Source organism: Balaenoptera borealis (assembly GCF_965194805.1).
Source record: "Balaenoptera borealis genome assembly, chromosome: 6".
Taxonomy (NCBI): Eukaryota; Metazoa; Chordata; class Mammalia; order Artiodactyla; family Balaenopteridae; genus Balaenoptera; species Balaenoptera borealis.
This window is the reverse complement of record NC_138863.1, coordinates 115427815-115454958: the sequence shown is the minus strand read 5'-3', so window position 1 is coordinate 115454958 and position 27144 is coordinate 115427815. Positions and strand designations below refer to the sequence as shown.

The window sequence follows — 27144 nt, the reverse complement described above, 5'->3', positions numbered from 1 at the left end:
TAATATACAGTAAAGAAGCCAGCAATGAATATTTCTTTAAAAAATTTAGGAAAAAAGAAAAAATTAACAATAAATTAACAATAAAGTGTTGGAGATTTATTCACTACTTTACTACTAATAGGCTCAACCTAGGGTGCCTATTAATATCTGTAGGCCTTTTCTTTCACTTTCAGCAAAAGGATTAGTCTTGCCTAACTGCTCCTTGATCAGGTCTTAGGATTACTGCAAGTAGCTCTCAAGGAAGACATATCTTTTTTCTCTTCTGAAAAATTTATAGGGAAGGTACCCAACTAAAGCACAGCAGCCCAAAGAGGTTTGTGAAAAAAATCTTCCTTTAAAAAAAAAAATGAAGTGCTAAACCCATTCCTTCTAAAAAACAGTTCTTTCTACTATTTATGATAAATTTAGCAGTTCAATAATAAATATCCCCTTATGCTTTCACACATTTTATCTTCAGTGTTCAATCAAGCTCAAATGCCCCCACTTTCATCTAACCAAAACAAAACAAAACAAAAAAACTGAGCAAATCCTTCAAATGACAGAAATATCTAAAATTACAGAAGAATCTTAAAATTAACTTGGGAAGTGACAGTTCAAACGATACAAAAAACAGGTCTATTCTTGGAAAACGTGGTGAACTGAACACACACATATCTAATCTTGCTCTTTCTCTATTAAAAGCACCAATAAAGAGAATTTTTTAAGGCATAATCCCCAAAGTATGGAGAGAACAGAACAGGAAGAAACAGCAACAAAATTTGGTAAAACAGAATCTGAAAAGCAGATGGATAAGACCATGCACTCGCCCTAAAGCACTTAATAAGTCATCAGTAGGAAAAGCCACGAATCAAGCTGTATCACAAATCCCCCAAAGAACTAGCTGTACCTGTCAGCGCTGAAATTAAGTTAGAAGGAGGGCAGGGAGGAAGACTGGCAGAAAGTCTCTCTGAGGAGCAGTTAAAGCCCCAGATCCCCTCCAAAGAAGTCTATCAAATGCCTCCTCATCATCCAAGGAGAAAACTGGCTAACCTATTCTCTAAAGGGAATAAAGCAGAGTGCCAGGACTCTTTACACACAACTGAAAGGAATGAAAGCAGCAGGATTTTAAGTGAAGGTATTCATGCAGCCTACTGCTAACACATAAATACCAACCCTCTTCCTCAATTTGGCTGCCAACCTTTACTCTCTAGGCAGGAGTCTTCTCTGGCAACTGGATTACCCGAAATGATCTGAAGAAACACACATAGGGCTATCCTCCAAAGAAAAAGCCATAGTCAACAAGTCCCACTCACAAAGCTTAGATTTCCAACAGGCTGAGTGTCCCCCTCCTAAATAAGTGATCCCCTAGAGTCTCGAGCATGTAAAATATAGGAATCAAAACAAAGAGAAAGGCAACTTGGAAGAAAGCAGAAAGAAGAAAACTTAAAAAAAAAAAACAACCTCTGACTAGTATCCTCAGAGAGCCAAAAGATATGCAACCATGAAACAAGTACACAGTAGCATAAAAAAGGAGTATCAAAAGCAGAGGTAGGGGAAGTTCTTGAAAATTAAGTATGTTACCAGAAATAAAACATTCAATAGAGGGTTCAGAAAGCGAAGTCGGAGAGATCATCTAGAGATCAGAACAAGAGCACAAAGAGCAACGAGAAGAGAAAAGTAGCACAGCGGAGCGCTACGGAACACAGCGAGGGTCTACAAGTATCTACCTGGAGAGGAAAAAAGGTCCTATACAAGGTTTAGAAATCAGAGCAGTTTTTCACTTCAAGTTATAATGGAAAGCAATCAAGCAGTAGCTTCAAAATGCTGAAGGAAAATAATTTCCAATCTAGAATTCTACACCCAAACTACCAAACAAGTGTGAAGATAAAATGAATACATTTTCAGACATGCAAGGTCTTAAAGTTTTCATTTCCCATGTACCCTTTTTATCAGGAACTCTATTGGCAGATGATCTCCACCAAAATAAAGAAGTGGACAGTCAGAAAGGGAAAGACACAGGACAGAGGAAAGAGGGATCTAACTCTAACACAAGAGAGAGGCAAAGGGAATCCCCAGAATGATGGTGAACTCTCTATCAGGTGCAGAAGGAAACAAGTTCAGATTGGGACATATCAGATGCTCTGGAAAATTAAACTGATGAAAAAACCCTATGCATCTGAGTACGCTGAGAAGACAGATGCAAAGTGAATTAATGACAATTATTTTAAAACTAAGTGGACAACTTATTAATGACTCTGTGGGAAAACAAAATACTAGACAGGAAAATATTTCATGGTAAACTACATGGCTCACATCTAAATAAAATTTGTGTTCACCAACATATAAGCACTGGATTTTTACCTAACTGAAATTACAATCTAACTATTGGGACAAAAGATTATGAAAAGGTACTGTTTGTGGTGGAGACAAAGGGAGGAAAGAAAAGGCAATCCTCCTCTTCCATAGCTAGAAGTTGACAAAAATGTCTAAAACTGAACAAACTTGAAGTTGCAATATAACCAAAGCTATTCGCAGCTATGGATGCAATCACCAAAAGAATCAACTAGTAAGAGTATACCTCTAGAAAAAAATTGGGGAAATATATACAGGGCACTCCTACTTTTTGCTAGAATTTAAACAACTAGGACTTTTAAACAATGTGCGTATACATAACTAATTTTTTTTTTAACTTTAAAAAAGGGAAAAGAAAACAGATTTCTCATAGAAGAAATTTCAAAGAGAATAAAAGCTATGGAGACGAAAAGATGTTTCAAAGTTTTCAAAAACAATGAAGAAAACTTCATCTATCAAACAATAAAGATTACTTAAATTAATTTAAAAAATTATATATAAAACCTTAAACAGCAAGATATATTTTCATCCAGACAACTATCCCTTTTCTAAGCAATATGACACAACCAAAACACATTTTATTTACATATCTAATGTTTCAAGGTTTTTAAGACAGTCAAGATGTTAGCTAAAGATACCTGTAAAGAGTATTTCACTCAAACGCTTCTTCTTTTGAAATCCAGGGTATCTCCTATCTTCCATGCTATTATCTATCTTGTGGATCCTATTCATCTAAGACTCTGGTTCAGAATCTTCCATAATACTCTAATTCCTGTCCTCAACTTAGGGTTTTAACATCTCTCTCCAACATTTCAACTTCAAAACAACTGATGTTCCTTAACTCAAGTGACCTTTAATCCACTTCTACTTCAGCCACTCACATATACATGGCCCCACTGGAAAATGTGCCCTGATTTCCAGCTACATGTGGTTCTCTCTCTGCATCCTCTGGAATCCCCAATACAAGGACAGAGGGAAAGTACAAGGAAACTTAAATGCTCAAGGATGAAAACAGGAGGTAAGGAAACAATAAAATAATCCAACCCTGTTTGGAAAACAGAAAAGGGACCTTACATCCTAAGTGTTTCCAGAGCACCCTGTAGCACCTTCAAAATTCCCAGAAATTGAAGGTATAAGAAACCATATAAGGAAAGAAATTATTATAGAGAACGAACAAGGACCTACTATATATAGCACAGGGAACTACTCAATATTTTGTAATAACCTATAAGGGAAAAGAATCTGAAAAAAGAATATATATATACATATATATATATAAATAACTGAATCACTGTGCTATACACTTGAAACTAACACGATATTGTAAATCAACTCTACTTCAATTAAAAAAAAATGCTAGGTGGAAAATAAAGAAAGAAATTGTTAAAATTCTCTACATGGAATAGTGACACCCCCAGGTTCCTTTCCAGACCTGGTATAACCAGGTAGTTAACTACAATGTCCATGAATAAATGAAAGAAAGAATATACGAACAAACAAAATGACACAAATGAAGAAATGAGGCAAAAATTTAGGAAAAACTAAATTTTAAGAGAAAAAAAATCACATTACATTACTGCCTCAAAAACAAACAACATTCACGGGTATAATATTATAAATACTGTCATACTATTGATTTAACATAACAGCCAATAACATAACATAATAGACAGGCTAAGAGAAAAGAGGTTCTAGAAACAAAATCAACTGAAAGGAGGTTACTAGATAAACTACTTACATTGATATATCAAGAAACAGCAGTATAAGCACTGTATTTTGAAATCTGGAAGTAACTACCAAGAGTAATGGCTAAGTAAGAGCTAGTGGCCGCCCTGCACATCACTGTCAGTGTTATCCGACTTTTAACACCACACGCACATATCCTTTTTTATTTAAAGAACTACAAAGAAAACGTGCTGTCTAAAATCTGAAAACTCCTGTACACTTGTCTGACAACAGTGCCCTACCCTTCTGGTGCTCACTCCTTTGCTCCCCATTTCCAACTACATGCCAATTCATCATGACCTCCAATCCTTGCCGGTATCCCTCACTATCTCTAAGTAATTCAGCCTTCCGGATTCCCTCTCTTCTCTGGGCTGCACCACTTTAACCTCTGCCTTGGCAAAGCCCTTTGGTCCTTTCCCAAAACTGCCTGGTGGGGTGGGACGGGGGGCGGGGACGACACCATTCTATGACTACAAGTTCTGAGTATCTAATTTCAGTGGTGCCCCACGACTAGTAATACAGTCACCTTCTCAATTCTCCTCAAGAGTGATTCCAAGTCACTATTCTCTCCCAGCCCTCGACCTTCTGTCTGATCCCTTCTCCAAGACAACAGCTTGATTCCAGTTCATGAAAAATAATTAAAGCTACGAACTATGATGATAAACTTCTTCAGCTATCTGCCTGCTCCTCTAACCCTTTCCAGCTCCACACTTTCCTGCACCCATACTTAACCCCTTACCTCTGTCCCTGGAGTAACCCCTCTTAAAAATAAAACTAACTTCAGCCTTCTTACAACTGACTTCTTACCAGTTCCCTGTAGCCACTAAGCTTTCTTTTACAGCCGCCTCTCACGATGCCCACACTGACAATTCCCAGAGCTTTACCTCTCACTGATGCGACACACTGCCTCTATCACACAATTCCATTGGAACTGCTCCCCTAGGATCACCACTAATCTGGATGCTAAAAACCCATGGGTATTTCTCAAATTTCCTCTATCACCTCACTGTAGCAACTGGCACTATTTAACCTCCTCCTTCCCTGAAACATTCACTTCTTTCAATGTCAGCACCGCAATCCCTTGGCTTGTCTCCTTCCTTTCTGTATTTTTCAGTATCCTCTGCAGGCTCCTCTTACTCTGCCTGTCTATAAAGTGTTAGTGTGCACTAAGGCCCCATCCTTCCCACTCCACATTCTCTGCCTGGCCAGTCTCTTCCTTTGCACCATATATGGTGATGACTTGACATCTATCCTCACTCCAGGACACATGCCCCAGTTCAAAACCCTTAGAACCCAAGTGTTCATTTTCAAACTTTTTAAAAGATGCATAGTAAACTCACCTCTTTCTACCTTATCTATCTTCTCCTTCCGTTTTCCTAACTTCAGTGATGGCAAAACATTGAGTTGCTCAAGTTACAAACCTGGGAATCATCACAGATTCTTCATATTCTTACTCCCCTCACATCTAAGCAATCGGTAAATCATGTCGATTCTATTCTTTCTCTCACCTCCTTTCTCATTCTCATTGACCTACTGACTTTTTTTCATCTGGGAAACTGCAATAAACTCACCTGTTTCCAACACAATTCATTCTGTTCCTATCTATCCAACCCAGTGCAACCAGTGACCTTTCCCATACCATACATAAATCTGTGTCATTTCCACGCTGAACATTTCTGCACAAGCACAGAATCCAGTAAACTCCTTTGCATAGCATTTTAGTCTCTCATTAACACCTATCTGGATCCATCTCCTACCACTCTCTTCCTTTATACTTTATTATCTAGCTCTCTTACGCCCCAGACCTCTACCCAGCTTTTATATATATATATATATATATATATATATAGTTCTCTGCCAGAAATGTACTCCCCTAACACACATGCCTGAGAAATACCCATTCATCCTTTCTCAGTTCAACTGCTATCTCCTCTAAGAAGTTTCCCTGATTCTCCCAAGCAGACTTAGATGCTCTTTCTTCCCATGCCCTCACCAGATACATGCATTCATTAAGCAACTATTCCATTTTTTAGATATTCATCTCTCATTCTTTCAGCTTGATAAGAGCAAGATAAATAATTCTTCATCTTAAATACACAATGCTTAAACTGAGATCATGAAAACTGTATTCACTTACCACTTGCTGACTGAGTAAACAATATTAAACAAACTATTCTTACTGCTGAACAAGCAGAAAAGGCATTTAATGTTACTAATTCTAATACAAAAAATTCTTATACTAACTTACTAGAAGAATTTTTCATTATTAAAAGCACATATTTCATTAATTTAATATAGCCTGTATGTGGCTAACACTTCATAAAGAGAGAAGACTATTTTGCTAATAGTTAAATATTTTGTTATGATAGTCAATTGAGGGTTCTTTGTATAATGGTTATTTTATATGGGAGGAGGAGGAGAGAGTTCTAGAACATCTCCTAAAATATTTTATTTAAATGACCATGAATTTAAGGGCTCCCCACCTTCCATGACCCCAAGTAAGCCACAAATATTAGACAAAAGTTTCATTTTTCTAAATGTATGAAATATAGTAACTGTTTACCCAGTTTTAACACAAAGGCAATTTTTTTCTTGAAAAATATGACTCACTATAGTATTTTAGTATACAAAAGAAAGTTCCTGAGATTAAGTCCTCTGATATAGTTGACTGATTTTTTCTGCTGAATATTTCAAAACAATTCCATCTAAAAAAAAACTTACCTCTGGATGAAAAAATATTTCAGGTCCCAAGAATCTCTCATATCCAACATCAATGGAAAATTCTTTCTTTGAGATAGCATTGATTCCAGTATACTGTTTAATCCACTTCGATCCATCTGTATCATACTTGTTAAATTCTTTTACTAAATCTGGGCAGACATAACTATAGCGCTCCTAGAAAAAGAAATGAGTAATTTTTTCCTCTTGCTTTAGGAAAAGCAAAACAGAATGGCATATTTTCAGTAAACTGAAATCAAATGAATAAAAGTCTTCAGAAAATAAAATGAGCAAATGAAGCTGAAGAAACTTTTATGCTCAGATGTTATCGTGCGTGTAGTAAAATAAACAGCTCATCTCCTGTACATAAGTGAAGGGTTCACAGATGAAGAGAATAAGACGTAAACCAAAGAGCCAATTTCTAATATTTCAGTGCTGTTTCATGAAAGCACTCATTAATGTCATACAAAATTTTATGCTGTTTCAATAATTAAAGGAGTTCACATTTTAGAAAAAAGAAAACATAAAATACACGAAGAACTGGAGAATAAATAGTTGACATAACCACACAAATTAATATAGTAAGAGGTACAAGTTATTAGGTATAAAATAAGCTTCAAGGAGATATTGTACGACATGGGGAATACAGTCAATATTTTAAATGAAATACAACCTTTAAAAATTGTGAATCACTGTATTGTACACCTATAACTTATATAATATTATACAGCAACTAAACTTCAGTTAAAAAAATTTTTTTTTTTTTTTTTTTTTTACATATATAGATCTTCAATACCTATCTGGAACAAAAGATTATGGGCTAAGTGAGCAAAAGAAAAAAAACTGAAAATTTAAACTATTCTTTTTTACTATATCACCTGCAAGGCTGAATCGCTGCATATTTGGATATACGTCCTCAGTAAAAGTTTTCATCAAAAATGCAGTTCAAACATGTTATAACTTTCTATCTGCAATTTGTGGACTCCTGATTGCCAGTCTATTTCTTTTTTTTTTTTTTTTGAAGAAAAACACACATTTCACATATTTGTATACATCAAGGATGCTATCCAAGATAGGTACAAATATTATTACTGATAATCAACACACATAATGGGAAAGAATACTGGAGAACAGAAGATAATTTGAGTATGTCATATTAGGTCTTCTTTCTCCAAATCTTGGAAGTAGGAATTACATGGAAATGATGATCCTTAAAAGACACTAAGACTGAGCACTAGTATGCTCTAGAACAAATCCTTGGTGTTTTTGTTAATTTTTAAACTCCAGAGATTTCCCAAAGATGTTGAAACAGTAGTGTTCATATTAATTTTTTACATATTTAATTTTGATGCCACGTACCTGAGGTGACTTCTGGCAACCATTTACAAATTCCTTTACTACCTAGGAAGTAGTAAATTCCTTTTCATTCCTATCCTTTGATAAGCAAGGAAAACACTATAATCATGCAGACTGTCAAATATATGGAGTTATTTTTACCTGGGAAGTTTGCTTTGACATATTCAAAACATATGTGAGACCCAATGAAATTTTTTAGGTATGTTGACAAACGATAAATTTAAAAAGCAATGTTAAATATTTTGGTACTTTGCATGAAGCCCTGGTGTAGCATACAAATTATTAAAATACCTTACACAGCCTTCACATTTTTCTTCTATGGGCCATATCACTTGAGCCAACCATTGCCTCTATTCTACAGCCAAATGAATCAATGACATCAAAAATTTTATTGTAACAGAAAACTGCTAGAATTAAAAATAAAGAAGTCAGCAAAAATTAAGATGTGAGGACTCTGAAGTGAACTAATTACAGGCATACCCCGTTTTACTGTGCTTCACCAATAATGTGTTTTTTTACAAACTGAACTTTTCTGGCATCTCTGCATTATCAGATGATGGTTAGCATTTTTCAGCAAAAAGTATTTTTTAATTAAGGTATGTACATTTTTTATAGACATAATGCTATTGCCACTTAATAGACTACAATATAGTGTAAATATAACTTTTAAACACACTGGGAAACCAAAAAATTTGTGTGACTCGCTTTACTGTGATATTCGCTTTATTGCAGTGGTCTGGAACAGAACCCACAGTACCTCCAAGGCATGCTACATTTATTTTTACTAAAGAGAATAATCACAGAAATGTATGTTGAAGTCAGTTGGTATAAATGTTCTTATATGTTAGTCCTCTCAAATGTGAAATGTGGTGAGAGTAAGCAAAGGGTTGATAATCTCCCAAAAATTTCCTACAAGAAATACAGAGAAAAAACACATGTAATTAAGAGTAGTGGTTTGTAACTGGCTAACAAAAGTTTTTTTTAAACTACTGTTCTTGACTTAAGAATTTTTCATGTTCCTATTATAAACGTGATTTTAATTTTTAACTGAATTATATTCTTAACTTTTTTTTTTTTTTTTACCTTTACTGCCTTAGCAGTTTCCAAGGATTGCTCTGGAGGAATTCCTACTTCTCGGTCTCTCAGCAATTGCTGAATAAAATATGTTATATCTCGTCCTGCGATGGGAATGTGCTTAATACAGCTGCCAATCACATACCCTTCAGCCTAGATGGAAAAAAAAAGTGTCAAATTTACTTTCAAGGTTTTCAAAAATCAGTATCACCTAAATTAATCATTAAAGACCAATTTCTCAGATTACTGTATTTGTATCCTTAAGTATTGCTTTATCCCAGGAGAATTCTTCTAGTCTTTATTCCTCAACTGTATTCCTCAAAGTTAACTTAGCATAAAATTTATAATACTGTACAGATATTATGAACAAGAATGAACAAAACTTATGAACAAAGCTTAGATTTATTCTCCTACTGATAAGAGTTTACAACCAAGACTGAAATGACTCAACAACAAAGAAATAGTGAGTTTCAGAAGTATTAAAGGTTTTAGATAACAGACTTCAAATAGGATATTAGTTTAAAATCTTCTATAATTTCAGCAAAACATTTAGAGCGCATTGTAAGAAATTTGATCATTAACCCCCAAGCTGGCTATCATTTTCCTAATGAAGTAGGTACCAACTTCACAAGCCTGAGGCAGTCCATGTACCATCAAAATTCCAAATAATTTAATTCTGCAGAATGAACTCATAAACTTACTAATACAACTCAGAAGTACAAAAATAATGTAGCAAAATTAAATTTCATTAACGACATAACATTCTTGTTTATGAAATGGTAAAATATTATTTGTAGTTAGACTATAATAAATTAGAGATGTTTACTATGAGCCCTAGAGCAAAAACCACCAAAAAATAAATGACAATAACAAAGAAATATATAGCATAGTTAATAAGTCAATAAAAAAAGATAAACTGAAATTATAAAAAACAGTCCATTAATTCAAAAGAAGGCAGGAAAATCACAGGAATACCCAATTCTTAATATTCTTACTAAAACTCTTTCTTTTCCAAGTTGGTAACTTCTTTTTGCAAATTACCTACTCTAATATTAATTTTCAAGATAATAATATTACTGTTTAATTGTGTAGATGTTAAGAAAAGACTGTGGTCAGGAAGAACAAGTTCAGATCCTAGCCCCATGACCTATGATTTGGTGATCTTAGGCAACTCAGTTATTTGCATTTTATAAATGAGTAAACTGAAGTCCTCAAAGGATAATATAATCTACAGCATAGATCTTGAGGTTTAAATGAGAATTATAAATGAACATTTTAAAAATCTTTATGTATCTCTAAGCAACATACATATATGCATTATTTAATCCTCAAAACAGTTTTATGACATAGGTCACTATTATTGTCCCATTTTGGAAAAAAAAGGGGAAAGAATATGTAGCACTAAGAAAGAAAAACATGCCAACTAAATTATAAAAAGCCATCAAAATGTTGGACACATCCTAATTTCTGAGATATTAAAATATCCCCCAATGGCAATAAAATAAAATGTAGACTATCCATACAATGAAATATTATTTGGCAATAATAAGAAATGAAGTACTATACATGCTACAACATGGATAAATCTTGAAACAAGGGGCTATGTGAAAGAGGACAGTCACAAAAGAGTGACTCTAGGACTTCCCTCGTGGCGCAGTGGTTAGGAATCCACCTGCCAATGCAGGGGACACGGGTTTGAGCCCTGGTCCGGGAAGATCCCACATGCTGAGGAGCAACTAAGCCAGAGTGCCACAACTACTGAGTCTGCGCTCTAGAGCCCGTGAGCCACAACTACTGAAGCCCGCGCACCTAGAGCCTGTGCTCTGCAACAAGAGAAGCCACGTCAATGGGAAGCCCACGCACCACAACTAGAGAAAGCCCGAGCACAGCAACGAGGACCCAACACAGACAAAAATAAAAACAAACAAACAAACAAACAAAAACCTGGTGACAAATGTTTTAAAAAAAAGAAAAAAAGAGTGACTCTATTTATATGAAATATCCAGAACAGGCAAATCTACAGAGACAGAAAGTAGATTAGTGGTTGCCAGGGGCTAAAGTTATGGGGGGACAGTGAATGCTAAAAGATACAGGGTTTCTTTTTAGAGTGATAAAAATGTTTTAAAATTGACTCTGGTAATGGATGCACTTTATGAATATACAATAAAACACTGAATGGTACACTCTAAATGAGTGAAGTGTATGGTGTGTGAATTATATCACGAGGAAGTTTTAATTTTTTTAAAGAAGGGCAATTATTACTATTATGACATCAGAAGAATAAATTATGACATCTAATCCAAAAGTAGTCACTCGGAGGATGTAATCTTCAACAGAGGTTGCCTGATGCATTAAAAAGAGGAATAAGAATAATGAAAAAATAAAAGTTCTAAATAATTTCATTACTTACATGTTATTCAATATAACATAAAAATTACTTTAAAAGATAAACCTTTCTACATATACGCACCCAATAATAATTAGTATGAATTTAAGTAGTCATTTTGAATCTATTAGACACAATAAAAAATCTAATTTGTCATTAAAAATTGGAAGCAGAAAGGCTTTGGCAGAAAAATGCTCTCTCTCACAAATACTCCAATCTGATGCATTTTTCTTAACATGCTTGATTAAATCCAAACCATAAAGCACAATCACAACTTGAGCCTTTTAATTCAAAAACGTAATTCCCCAAAAGTCATTAATGGTCATGCACTTTCGACTAACTCCTATTTAGTAGATAACGTATGACCAGTACGAAATCTGTTAATTAAGGATAAGAAAAACTATCAGCTGGCTAACACACAAACAGACGCATCCAAACTGGAAAACTGAGTTCCACGTTTAAGACAAGAAAGGCATATTTCCATTCCAGATACTCTAATTCATCATTTCTTAATTATGAATTAGAAACTATTTCTAATAATTTTCTAATTATTTTTAACTGTAGTAAAAACCTATAGCAAAAAAAAAAAAATCTGGAATTTGTTTACAAAGTTCTAATAATAATTTGAGCAAAACACAGCTATAGCTGAACAATGGTCAAATTACAGTAAATTTTTAAGTGTAATATTTAAAGTTTTTAAAAGGTGGCATTAATTCATATAATTTAACTTTTCCAGGTGTTATCTGATATCTTGTTCAGTAATTTTAAAATATCCTTACCACAGGGATGACATGAGTGACACCATCTCCACTGTCTATTACCGTACCGGTCAATGTCCGTTCTCCTACTTGTCGGGAGGTCCACGATGCAGCTAAGGCAAGAACAGCCTTGAACAAAAAGAAATATGACAGGCAAAAAAACAAAAACAAAGAGTTATTAGAAAAAAATTTTTTACTGGAGTACTTTATGCAATTTTAAATGTAGTATCTTTGGAAAGAGAACACACAAAATTAATTTATATTATACAATAAAATTGTTCACACCCTACATATTATTAAGACAACTTACAGGCTTACATTAGTCTTTAGGGGCATGTTTATAAATTTTCGATATTTTAGTGAGGGCCGTTTTCCTCCTATACCCCCCCAAAATGTGGAAGACTAACATGAGATAGTACGGTACTAACATATGGAAGACTAACATGAGATAATACAGTACAGGACTTAAAAGTATGTTTATATGGCCTAGCCTGGAACATACCACAAAGTAAGGTAGAGAGAAGCACACAACCACCAATCATCAGAGTTATTCAGTACATAGATGGCTATACTAAGTATCACTCATAAGATTAGCTCCAAATTTTCTAAGTGCAACATGCATTTAGGAATATGTAACAAGCTATTTAACCAGAAAAGGCCACTGCACACTTCCAAATACTATGATTTAATGAGGAAAGCAAAGTTGATGAAATAATGTACTTCTACAAAAAATCTTGGCATAGGCAATAAAGTATAATTTTTTCTATTAAAAGTTTGCAAATTAAGAAATTAATGAAGCTAGTTCATTTAAAAAAAATTACCTAAATTTCATACAAATCCAAGCCTCGAACGAGATAAATAATTAATTAATTAAAAACAGAACTAAGCTGGCTTTATTTTACCTACTTGCAATATAATAGCTGAAAGGGACCTAGAAAGGTAACTAGGCCATCCTCCTATTTTAACACAGGATCACACCATAATAACCGTGGGCTAACAAAACTACACAGTAATTTATATACTTTCTAAGCATTTGTGATATGCCAGGTATCACATTTGCTACAGCGTTAAAAAACAAGTAAGAAGTAAGCTCTGATCCTGAGGGATGGGAGAGAAGCTGTTCCATACAGATACATACACAAATTAAATGCAATAAAATATTATGGGGATTTGTGATATACAGGATACAGAGGGGCACAAAGGAGGCAGTGGTCAAATATATGTAGTGGTAAGTCATTCAAAACAGACTACAAAAAAAGGACACAGTGAATGTTACAAGGGTAAATGAATGTGTACAGAAAATTCTTGACATAAATTCTCAATAACTATCAGTTCCCTTATTTCTGTTCTATAAAAGGTCTTGGTTTATCCAAAAAACATTAACTTACTTCCTTTAACATTTCTCTTTTACTGACTAAATAGCTCCATTCCTCTAATACAATTTCTAAATTATCAGTTCAGTAGAACTATGATATGCTTTGAGGTTAAGAAAAATATACATATATTTTAAGAGTGAATTAAACCAGATTAAAATTTAAGAGTCAAGCTTATTTTGACTTATAAACTTGCTTACCTGTACAGCAATGTACAAGCCTGGAACATTGAAGGACTCAAACATTATTTCAGCAGTATATTCCCTGTTTTCTGGAGTATTCAGTGGAGGTTCAGTCTATTAAATTGAATAAGATTTTAAGTACGCAATATCAAATTATTTTGATAAATTTATAGATAACTTTTACGTGAGAAATAATGTATTTCAAACACTGTATTTAAAAGTCATTAAACTCAGAGGTACAAAAATAAAGACAGACCAAACAACAAAACACAGACCAAAAAAAAAAAAACAGTAGAGAACTCAAACAGATCTGTATGTTTATATAACTGCTAGAGTATAAAACGGAGATGTTTACACAGTTTAAGATGTTTCTTCAGTTTAAGTTATGTGCCTGCATACATCACATCACTTAGAAACCTGCGGGTTAAGTCTGGGCCACAACACATCCCAGTGAGGGAAGAAAGGACCTAAGGAACAGCCCTCAAAATCCTGGACTTAATGTTTCACTTATGCCTCAGGAATACCTAAATCATTTCATATTACCAAAGCTTGAAACTACATAAGACATCATTCTTATGAATCTGATTTGACTATCCAATCCTTTTTGTTATCTCAAATATTTAAACTTGAAAGGCAAAAGTTTAAACTTAAGAAATACAGAAGAATTATGTTTTTGACCTTGAGGTAAGGAATGATTGCTTAAATTTAATGAACATAAACTGCAAAAGGAAAGACAGATAAAACTTAAATTCATTACAAATAAAATCTTTTTTTTAATTTTAAAAGACACTATAAAATTTTTTTTAGAAAATTAACGAGGATTAGACTTTTTCCATATGTAAAACCTTTAACTTCTAAACTACTTGATGTGTTTAAACTTAAGAGGGTTTTGGACTATGTTCAAGAGTTTGAAGATAATTCAGTAAGAGTTACATATAAAATTAAGAAAACTAAAAAACCAAGGCAGTTAAATTATAAACTCCAAGAAAAGCAGAAATTCTATACAAAATAAAATATAATCAGAAGACCTCACAAGGAAAATATACAAATAGCTAATAAGCACATGAAAAAGTACTCAACATCATCAGTCATCAGAAAAATGCAAATTAAAACCAAAATGAGAAAGTTTGCCCACCCAACCAGAATGGCTAAAATTAAAAAGACTGACACATCAAATGCTGGATCTGGATACATAGGGTAACCAGATCACTAACACATAGTTGGTGGGTGTGCAAAAAGGTACAATCCCTTGGAAAAAGTTCTGAAAGTTTCCTATAAAATTAATCATGCATCTATCCTGTGAAACAGCAATTCCATATCTAGGTATTTACAAAAGAAAAATAAAAACATGTCCACAAAAAGACTTGTTTAAGAATGTTCACGATACACAAAAAATATTCACAGTAGTCAAAAACTGGGAACAGCCCAGGTGACTATCAACAGGAAAATGGACAGGGAGGCATACAATGGAGTACGACCCAGCAACAAAAAGCAACAAATTACGTGTATATGCAACAACATGGATAAATCTTAAGATTATGATGAGTGAAGTCTTACCAAAGAGCACATCTTGTACAATTCCATTTACATGAAACTCAAATATAAGCAAAACATGTATGTACTGGAAAAAATCTGAACAAGGGTTGCCTCCAGGGCCTGGGGGCAGGGATTAACTAGAAAAGGGCATGAGATAACTTTCCAGGTTAACAGTAATGCTCTGTTATCTTGATAAGGGTTTAGGTTACACAGATGTATGCATCTGTCAAACCCAGGGGATGGGCAAACTACATCATGCATCCTGCAGGCCAAATCTAGTCCACCACTTCTTTCTGTAAATAGAATTTTATTGGAACACAGCCACAGCCACTCATTTAAGTATTGCCTATGGCTGCTTCCCACAACAACAGCAGAGCTAATTAAGCAGCTGCGAAAGAGACCACATGGTCCACAAAGCCAAAAATATTTGCTAACTAGCTTTAGAGAAAGTCTGCCAATGCCCAGTCAAACCCATAAAATGGTAGGGTTAAGATGTGTGATTTTACAGAATGTAAGTTTTATATAAAAGAAAAAATGTAAACAATAACAAACTCTAGTTGATGATAATGTATGCTAAAGTATTTAGTGGTGAAATGACTCCATCTGCAACTCATTTTGAAGTGATTAAAAAAATAAGATGGAGTGATAGAAGGATAACCCAATAGATAGATGTCCTAAAACAATTATAGTAAAATTAATTGCTGAGTCTAGGTTGTGGGTATATTGGGCATTCACTGCAAGGTTCTTTTCAACTTTATGTTTATGGTCCAACCATAAACAATATTCACAATCACAATAAAATATAAAATATTAAAAATATTAAAATATTAATTTAACCCAAAATTAATGTCACAGAAAGAGGGAGAAGGTAAGGATTTTGGGTAAAGGAGGGGATAAAAGGAAAAGAACGAAATACTCATCTTACCTAGCAGGAAGTTAATAGACTGTCTAATATTTAAAAAAACCAAAAACACGGGCTTCCCTGGTGGCACAGTGGTTAAGAATCCACCTGACAATGCAGGGGACACGGGTTCGAGCCCTGGTCCGGGAAGATCCCACATGCCGCGGAGCAACTGAGCCCGTGCACCACAACTACTGAGCCTGCGCTCTAGAGACCGCAAGCCACAACTACTGAGCCCATGTGCCACGACTACTGAAGCCCGCGCACCTAGAGCCCGTGCTCCGCAACAAGAGACGCCACGACAATGAGAAGCCCGCACACCGCAACAAAGACCCAACGCAGCAAAAAAAACTAAAATAAATAAATAAACAAACAAAAATACAAGAAATACATGATATAACTATCAAGAAAAACTCTTTAAAAGTTTAAAGTGTCTGCCCAGGGGGAATCAAGGGTTCAAGGGTAGGGGGAGGTGAGGAAGGAAAATTTTAATTTAAATCTGATATTATAGCACTTGATTTTTTAACATTATGAACATGCATTGCTTTGGTAAAAAAAGAAAGAAAAAAGTTTAAAAATTAAATTATATTGTAGTTTGTTACCAAGAATTACAAATGAAATAATAATCAGACCAGTCATTTTTTTAAAAATAAAGTGCCATGTTTCCAACTTTTTCCCCTGAAACTTACTGTTGAAGATACTAAAGATGATACAGCTTTATAACAAAGTCTTTAGATACATGACAATTTAATAAACAAGAACGTATGTCCTATGAGTACAGATGTGATGAAAACATTCTCATTAAATTTCTTCAAAAATTTCCTCACAGAAATTAAAATTTGTACTTACCAAAAGAAAATAATGGTCTTCAGGTTCCGCCCTTAAATATTTAAAGATCACTTGCTCCATAAACCTTTCCATCAAGTCCCAATCTTCAACTATACCATGGCGGATTGGCCACTATTAAAACAAAAAATAAAACAGGAATTAAATCTTTACTAATATCAGAAAAAAATCAAATATAAAACAGATCACTAGTGAGTATTAGATGAGGATAGCATTTCTTAGGTGTGCTAATGACACAGAGATCATTAGAAGATGCATACTTAACTATTTAGAGATAAAAGAAATTATTTCTACAACATATTTTCAGATCAATTAAAAAACACAATGCAAATATGTCAAAATGTTAAAAACTGTACAATCTAGATGGCAGGTCATTGCACCGGTCTTTACAGATTGCTGAAAATTTTGTAATAATGGAAACGTAACCTATTAAAATTTAGTCTGTGAAAATTACAGGTTATGACAATTTGCTTAATCTTTATTAGCTCTTTCACAAGTATTTGTTGTGTGCCTAATATATAAAACACAGTTGGTAAGTATAGAGCAAGAATAACCATAAATCAAGCAAGCAAAATTTTATAAGACAAGTCATATGTATTTGTTCTAGAACCATGGTTCCAAAACTGAGCCCCAGGGTACTACAGCAAATTCTCAAAGACACCGCAAATATTTTACATTTTCCAGGGAAACTTGGTGATACTCAGAATCAGTTTGGCACTGCATACCTACTACTTTAAAGTAGTTCAGTTTCAACATCAGATCATACTAGATTCCCTTCAAGTAATAGCACTTCTTAGAAAAGCTGGGTTGCCAGCAGTTGCTATGATGAAAACTAAATACCTCCCCCAAAAAACCCATGTACAATAAGAAATGAGGATGGTGATGTGCAATCTGATTCCAGGTGTAAGAAACTGTGAAGTGCCCGACAGGCACATGCATCCTACTAGTAACTGTGATTATTTAACAATAAAAATATTTTCCTTTCAAATATGTGTCTTATTTTTTTCAAGTGGCTACTAAGTTGCTACTTAACAAACAACTGTTAGGAATTTCTTTCTAAGTGACACTGTAAAAAATTTTACTGAGACACTAAGGCCACTGAGAAAGTTTGTGAATCTCTGCAATAAAATAGTTTCACAACACATGTATGTAACTAAAGATTAGTATTCTGAATATATGAAGACTTCCTTAAGCAAAGTAAAAACGTAGGCATAAAACTTCAAAAAATATACAAAAGAAAAATAAACAAAAAAATATAGTTCCATGCACATAGTACAAATACACACCCAGTACTTAAGGCTGAATGCATTAGTGAAATAAATATCCTACAGCCATCTACTCAATCATTAAACCTCTTATCTATTAATTCCTAATATCCACATTTCACCATAGCCTTCTAGATACTTTCTAAGTCATTATACTTAAAAAATAACTTTTACTCCCCACTTTGCTTTAGGGAAGTAAAAAATGTACTACATCATTCATTTTATAACATTACTGGAACTGACATATTTTAATGTTCTAAGTGTTATTTATTCATTTATTCCTCATTTATTATTGTGCACCTACTATAACCATTGGCACAAATGCTAAGGACATGAACATCCTGCCATAAGAAGCTGTCCAGTGAAAGAAATAGATACAAACATAACATTGTAAGTTTTTAAGGAAATAAAGTACCTAGGACAAGATGATCAACTTGGCTTCAGAGGGAAAATGGGAAGGCTCCTATTCCTCTATGACTGAGGAGGTCGTATCTAAGCTGGGTCTTAAAGGAGCAACCTTGTTAATTTTGTTTTCAGGGGGTGGGGTAAATAGAGAATAGAAAAAAATATATACAAACACCGCAATAATATACAAACACAACAGTGATCAATGAAAAACACGTGTGCCTTTAGGGAAAGGGGTGTAGACAGATAGATCAGTTCTACACGAAGGGGACCAGGTTCTCAAAAACGATTACTTGCCTTGTATTTGGGTTTTATTCTATAAGAAACAGAATATCAGTAGAAATTTTCAAGCAGGGTATGAACAAGAATAGCTTCAATTTTTAATAAGATTATTATAGCAGCATTGGGAAAGCTGAAATGAATCTTAAAAGAACCAAGCAAGAAAGACTAAGAGCCCCAGTTTTGGTGTAAATAACGCTAGGCCAGATTCAAGATTTCTGTCACTACGAGGAAAAACTCAAAGATATCATCACTAGGTTTCTAGCTCTGAAGTCAGGATGGAAAGGATCTATTAATCAAGACACGAAAGTTGTGTTTTGTCTTATCTTGGAATAAGCAAGGGTAGAGTATATGTAATAAATTTTGTTTTGAGTATATTAACCTCAAGAGCCAGGTAGTAGGTAGGTGACAGTAGGTACTTGGAAATGGGGTCAAGGAATTGGAAGTAGAGATGTAGGCTGTGGTTGTTGACGAAGGTGTGGATGAGATCACCTAGAGAAAGTCTCTAATAAAGAAATAAAAGAGAATCAAGGACAGTACCTAGGAAATACTGACCTTTGAGTAGTAGGCAAAGGAGAAAGAAGCAGTGACAGTAGGGGAAAAAAATAAACAAGTAACAAATAAAAAGAATAGTCCACGTTAGGAAGAGAACCAGCAGAGTAGTCTTGTGAAAGAAAGACAAATCAAGAAGGATGAAAATTGTTACATATAATTGGATTTAACAAAGAGCTTACCAAATAATGAGACTAAATAAGAAGTTCGGTTTTAAAAGAGGAAAATAAAACAATAGCTAAAATGCTAAGGAAAGAAGGTAGGATTGAAAGAATTTTTGTCATTTGGGTGTGTTTGTTGCATTTGGAAGACATGAAAATGTGTTTAAAAGAACAGAATCAATGCAGAGGAACTCTGGCCTCTCAGCTCACTGACTTCATGACATTCAAAGGTGTCTTTTCCATTTTGGCCACAGTTTAGATCATCACTATCATCTCTAAGTCCCTGAAATGCAAGTACACCCCTCTCTGATCACAACTTCTTATCCTTCTAGCATACTCCAGCACCTCACTGTATCTCTCTGGATCACAATTAGACTTGCAGTCCACTGGCTGTTGTAATTCTTCCCTCACCAAAAATCATCCCCCTCACAACACACACAAACACACACACAGTTTAGATTTTAGGCCCCATCACTTTGACTATTCATACTTCCTTTTGTCATTCCATCTACCAAAACCCAACTCAGCACAGTCCTACCCTAAACTTGCCTATACCCAGAATGCTGATCACACAAATCACACAGAGCTGGTTGATAAAACTAAGAATTCATAATTGCTATTGCCAAATGGACCTAAATTTACCTGGCAAGGCTTTGTTTCCCTACTCTGTTATCCACAGTGATGATTTTAAATATTCTCCCTATCACTCAGATTTCACTTTCTCCCCCCTATTTCCTGGGCAGCAGAGATAACATCACCATGTATTTCACAAGGAAAGCAGAAGCCAACAGTCAGGAATCCAACTTTTCTTCCCCATATCTATAAAACCGATTCCATACTTACCTCTTTTTTCTTTTTCATTTTTTATAATGTAAGAGATCCTCCATATATCAAGTAGATCATCTGGATTCCATCCCTTTAGCTTTGTCAAGAGCCCTGTATTATACTCCATCTTTCCTGTTACTTTAATCTCTTTTTCTAATGACTCTTTCACAGTAGCATTTAAGCATCTCTTCCATTTTAAGCCCACAACTTGTCTCTTCATCTCTCCTTCCCAAAGCTAAACCTCACTGAATATTACTGTCATTTTTTCCTTGTCATTCATAATCCAATCTACTTTAATCCAGCCTCATTGCTCTTCTAAAACTATTCTTATTAAGGTTATAAATGACATCCTTGTAGCTAAAGACAGCAAATAACCTATAGGCTCTAGCTTAACTTGATCGCAGCATTCCACACTCTTTATCGCCCCTTCCTGTTTACCCAGTCTCTCTAACTATGCCTTCTCAGTCTCCTTTGTAGGCTTTCCTCCTCCATCCAAACCTAAATGATGCATTGATCAGGCTCTGTCCTAGGCCTACCCCTGGGAATCTTATCCCTTCCAAAGGTAACTAATACCTTCTAAATATTTATCTCCAGTTCTGTTTTGTTTCTAAGCTCCAAGAGCCAAATATCTGTATAACTACAAGCCACTTATAATTATTTCTTCAATGGCTTCCTTTCCACCAATTATAATAGACTTGAAGTCAGGAAAGCCATTTTTCTTATTTAATCTCAGCACTTAGTAAAGTTGTTTATACATGGTAGTTGTTTGTTAATGAATAAATTACTAAAACGGAAGAAAAGAGGGACCAAGGAAGAAATGTGCAAACTAGGTAAAGTCAATTTGAATAGTGTTTCCCTTTTGGTGCAGGTGGGGTAGTGACTGTGGGAGCAGACACAAGGAAAGCATCTGGGTTACTAGACTTGTTCTATGTCCTGAACTTTTAGGATTACAGTCACAAAAATTTTTAAACTGTGTAACTAAGCCTTACCTATTTTACTGTATATAAATTATACCTCAATAATAAGGGAGAAGGAGGAAGAATGGTAGGGAACAAATAAGAAAGGGAAAAAGATAAAAAGGAGAAAAGAGAGTGGCACTTCCAGATGACATAGGCTTCAAAAGGGCAGAAAGTGTGGGTCTGAATAAAGACGGGAGGGAAATATCTCTAGATGTGGCGATGTGGAGGCAAGAGAAAGCCAATCACATTGATGATTCTGAGGTGGAAACAGTAAATACTGCTCACCTGAAGGGGCTAAAATCTTCCTCTTGGGGAAAAAAACCAGTACAGTCAAAGCAAGGCTGGGAGGAGCCACAGAGAAGAAGGAATTTCTATTGTGAAGAGGTTGAGGGTATTAGGCTTGTAATTGACTGAAATTCCAAGCGGCACAATTATAGAACAAACTAATTTTTTGAAAGAAAATGTTATTTGTATTTATACAAATCATAAAAATATACCTTTGTTGCATATGTAGGTTTTTCTATTGCTTCATCACCAATGAAGAAGTCTAGGTCATCAACACCTTTCATCACCCTCCTTTGAGCTTGATCACCCACTTTTGCTGACTCCTTAATAGCAATACCTTTAAAATAGAAGTTATTTATACATGTCAAAAATTGTATTTTTTTCAAGTGAGACGAATTTTTCACTTGTATTTCTTCCGTAATAAAGTGTTACTAAATAGAACATGATCTAGTATATTTAAAGTGTCAAATTAAAGCAAAAAGGTCATTTAAAAAAAAAAAAAGACAAAATTCATTTAACACAATGAAATCTCAACTTCCACCCAGAGACAAGGCCTCAAGTGTAAAAAGCCCAAAAAAAACCAAAGTACTGCTGTGGGAATGTTTCAGTTATGTTTTTAAAAACTATGTGAGATCTATTTTGATCTGAGTAAAATTATAATTTCACCAAGTCAACCTATGCTTGATGGACAACCAGAAAGAAAAAACTGAAAAACAGTTATAAAAGTAGGAAAATTGCACGGGGAAATTTTTTTTAAAGTTTTCTTCATATTTCTATCCTATTTGCATTATTATGAACTAGTAATTTAGGTATAACACTGGCATAAAGACCTGTTAAACTTAAATCACATATACAAAAAGGAAATTGCAAATCATTTAGGTAAAACCCACAACAATCTCCTTATATAATTTCAGAAATCCAGCATACAGTTCTAGACCTAAAAATTGTATATTTCTTAATTAAGTTATAAATTTCTGAATCCTTCAAGTTAAACAGTTCTTCATTCAAAATATCTGCCTGGGGACTTCACTGGCGGTCCATTGGTTAAGAGTCTATGCTTCCACTGAAGGGGGTCTGGGTTCCATCCCTGATCAGGGAACTAAGATCCTGCATGATGCACGGCACGGCCAAAAATTTAAAAAAAAAAAAAAAAATCTGCATGCACTTAAGCTGATATGGCACCCAACTGTTACACTTTCATTTAATAACAATTTATATCCTTAATAAGGTGGGTAGAAAATACTGAAGGAAATTCTAAATCCAATCTACTTCTAAATGTTAGAAAGCTTCTCTAGCAATTTATTTACAATGTACACAGACATCAGATGGCTCACTATAAACTTCCTAAAAAACAAAGATTATGAAAATAACTTTGAACCATATCCACAGGTTTTCCAGATAAAATATCCGTGCTTATCAGTGGCAGTGATTATATCTGCTCATTATAAAACTACACCTGCAGCATTAAAACTGGCTGGGTGAAAAAAAAACCCCCAAAATCAAAAACCTTCTTTCATACGCAAATGGATTTTTAACATGCCACAGCTTCTCATAAGACAATGAAAACTAAAACTGCAAATTTTGGCAGAAAGGTGAAATAGAGAAAGGATACAATGGTGATGAGAATCCAAGGTTCAAAAGTTCAAAATTGGCTTCCCTGGTGGCGCAGTGGTTGGGAATCTGCCTGCCAGTGCGGGGGACACGGGTTCGAGCCCTGGTCTGGGAGGACCCCCCATGCCGCGGAGCAACTGGGCCCGTGAGCCACAACTACTGAGCCTGCGCTCCACAACAAGAGAGGCCGCGACAGTGAGAGGCCCTCGCACTGCGATGAGGAGTGGCCCCCGCTTGCCGCAACTGGAGAAAGCCCTCGCACAGAGACGAAGACCCAACACAGTCAAAAATAAATAAATTAAATAAAATTAAAAAAAAAGAAAAAGATGTTAGAAAACAGCTGAAGTCCGCATCTCTAAAGATGAGATGCCATCCTTATTTTGAAACATGAGCTCTCGTCAGGGATGTCAACAAGCACGAGCCCTGCAAACAATCACATGCACAAACCAAAGGATAGCCTTTGTAGGCGTGTGATGGGGAATGCATTACTTAATAGTAACACACACACATTATTAACAGCAATACCCTCAAAGCAGAAAACTGTTTAATTATCAGCTCATTCATTTTTGTCTTTAAAAAGATACTTGGCAGATCTGGTCAGTGAAGAGCTAAACAGAGATCTGAAATGAATGGTCAGAGGTACAGAAATGAGGCCATGCTTAGAACTTGGCAAACCATGTTTTTAAAGGACTAAATCTTACAGAGTGTCAAAAATGATTATTTATTTTACTTTATTAAGAAAAGATATTAAATCAGCTTATTTGTGACTTAAAAGAAATACTTACAGGAAGGGATGATAAACTGTGGTTCTGTATTTCCAGCATATCCTAGTTTTGTATACCTGAAAAACAAAAAGAATTTCATAAGGATTTCACAAATATCTCAGCAATTATGAATTTAATTCTTAGATTTCCATTTGTTATAAAGTAAGATTCCACTCTGGGTAAATAGTATACAAAATTCCATCGTTTCAGTTCATTTAAACATCTCTGCTTTCAAAATTATATCAAAATTATAAATACCCATAGCTTTTAACCAGGAACTGCACTTCTAGAAATTGATCCTACAGGGATATTCATACATGTACAAAATAACATATAACAGGGCCTTTTGCGACAATCTTGCTTATAATAGTAAAAGACTGGAAATAAATAGCCATCAAACTAGTTAAATATGCTTCATTTATACTATAGAATATTATGCAGTTATTAAAAAATAGATTGAAGAACCTCCTTATGTACAGATATGGAACAATCTCCAAAACGTATTGTTAACTGAACAAAAGCAAGGTACAGAACAATGGTCAACTATGTGATATCTGTATAAAAGTAAAGGGTAGGGGTAAACCATGTAAAACACAAGCTGCTCATCTCCTTGCACGGCCCTGCAATAAACCTTTCTCTGCTCCAAACTCCGATGTTTCAGTTTTTTTGGCCTCATTGTTCAGTAGCACCTTCAGAAAAACTCTTCCTTCAGACAGCTAGTAGACACTTTGATAACTTTTCCTCTCCTTAAGCTTTAAACATGGGATTAAACAGCTTGGATTTTTCTTAAATCTGCCATTTGGATAACTGGATTATTTAGTATAGGAGTCAGACATGGGACAAACGTTCACATTTGGAAGTTACTTACTCAGATTGATCTACAGATCCATGCAATTGCTATCAAAATCCCAACAATGTTTTTTGGGAGAAAGAGAAAATCTATCCTAAAATTCATATGGAATCTCAAGGGACTATGAATAGCCAAAACAATCTTGGAAAAGAACAAAGTTGGAGGACTCACACTTCCTGATTTCAAAACTTAGTACAAAGTTACAGTAACGAAAGCTGTGTGGCACTGACATAGAAACACACAGACTAACGGAACAGAACAGAGCCCAGAAATAAATCCTCCCATATACAGTCAAATAATTTTTGACAAGGGTGCCATAACCATTCAAACAGGGAAAGGATAGTCTTTTTGAGAAAGGGTGCTGGAAAAACTGGATATCCGTTAATTAATGAACATGGACTTTTATCTTATACCACGTACAAAATTTAACTCAAAATGGATCAAAGACCTACATATAAGATCTAAAACTATAAAACTCTTTGAGGAAAATATAGGGGACAAAGCTTTATGATATTAAATTTGGCAAAGATTTCTTGGACATGACACGACAAGGAGGCAACAACACCATAAAAAATAAGTTGAACATCATCAAAATTAATAAATTTTGTGTACCAAAGGACACTATCAATAGTGTGAAAGGCAACCCACAAAATGGAAGAAAACAGTTACAAATCATATATCTGATAAGGAGTTAATATCCAGAATATATAAAGAACTCCTACAACTCAACAAAATAAACAACCCAGTTTTTAAAACAGGCAAAGGACTTGAACAGACATTTCTCCAAAGGAGATATACAAAAGGTCAACAAGCACATGAAAAGATGCTCAATATTATTAATAATTAAGAAAATTCAAATCAAAACCAAAATGAGATACCACTTCACATCCATTAGGATGGCTATTACCAAAACATCAAAAACAAAAACAAACAAACAAAAATATCAGTGAGGATATGGAGAAACCAGAACCCTTGTACACTGCTGATAGGAATGTAAAATGGTGCAGCTGCTACAAAAAACAATATGGCAATTCCTCAAAAAATTAATCACAGAATTACCACACAAGCCAGCAAAGCCGTTTCTGGGTATATACCCAAAAAAAAAAAAAAAAAAAAAAAAATGAAAGCAGGGGCTTCAACAGATTTTTGTACACCAATGTTCACAGCAACATTATGCATAATAGACAAAAGGTGGAAGCAATGCAAGGGTCCACTGACAGATGAATGGATAAACAAATGTGGTATATACATACAATGGAATATTAGTTAGCCTTCAAAAGGAAGGAAATTCTGACACATGCTACATACAACATGAATGAACCTTGAGGACATCATCCTAAGTGAAATAAGCCAATCACAAAAGGTCAAATACTATATGATTCCACTTACATGAGGTACCTGAAATAGTCAAATTCACAGAGACAGAAGCAGGATGGTAGCTGCCAGGGATGGAGGTGGGGTATGGTTGTTACTGTTTTATGGGTACAGAGTTTCAGTTTGGGAAGATGAAAAAGTTCTGAAGGTGATAGTTGTGAATGTACTTAATGCCACTAAACTGTACACTTAAAAATGGTTAAAACTGTCAGTTTTATGTTGTGTATATTTTACAACAATTTTCTTAAAAAGCTATGCAAACTTGACAGCTACTGGGGAAAATAATTAAATTCTGTACATATCGTACATGTTAAAACAAAATATATCTAAATGGATGAAATATTAAAACAGGGTAGGGAAATAAATCATAAACTTTAAAAGGTAATGCAGGATAACTTCTTTATAACCCTGTAATAGGGGAGTCTTAGTAACTATAATTCAAAATCCAGACATTAAGAAAAGACTGATACTCAAATTATGTGAAAATTTAAAACTTCTTCACAAAAACATACTAAAAGTAGCCAAAAGAAAAATGACCAAAAGAGAATAATTATCTGCACTCAGAGACAAAGAGTTAATCACCTTAATATATAAAGGATATCTAGAAGGTGATGTCAACAAAGGAGGG

General features: G+C 34.6%; 1 protein-coding gene across 3 annotated transcripts in view; it reads right to left on the bottom strand.

The window, feature by feature from the left end:
- The window catches only part of ACTR3 (actin related protein 3), a 56221-nt gene that overhangs the window by 9999 nt on the left and 19078 nt on the right, over positions 1–27144 (bottom strand). For 2 of the 3 annotated variants that reach the window (XM_082397912.1, XM_082397913.1), the window contains exons 2-8: positions 24314–24369; positions 22130–22254; positions 17190–17300; positions 13922–14017; positions 12370–12477; positions 9214–9357; positions 6778–6951 (exon numbers count right to left, since the gene is read on the bottom strand). In XM_082397912.1, the coding sequence (XP_082254038.1) occupies positions 6778–6951; positions 9214–9357; positions 12370–12477; positions 13922–14017; positions 17190–17300; positions 22130–22254; positions 24314–24369 (814 nt within the window). Of the gene's footprint in view, positions 1–6777; positions 6952–9213; positions 9358–12369; positions 12478–13921; positions 14018–17189; positions 17301–18866; positions 18955–22129; positions 22255–24313; positions 24370–27144 lie in introns of those variants that run through there. The other variant, XM_082397914.1, reaches the window with a different exon arrangement.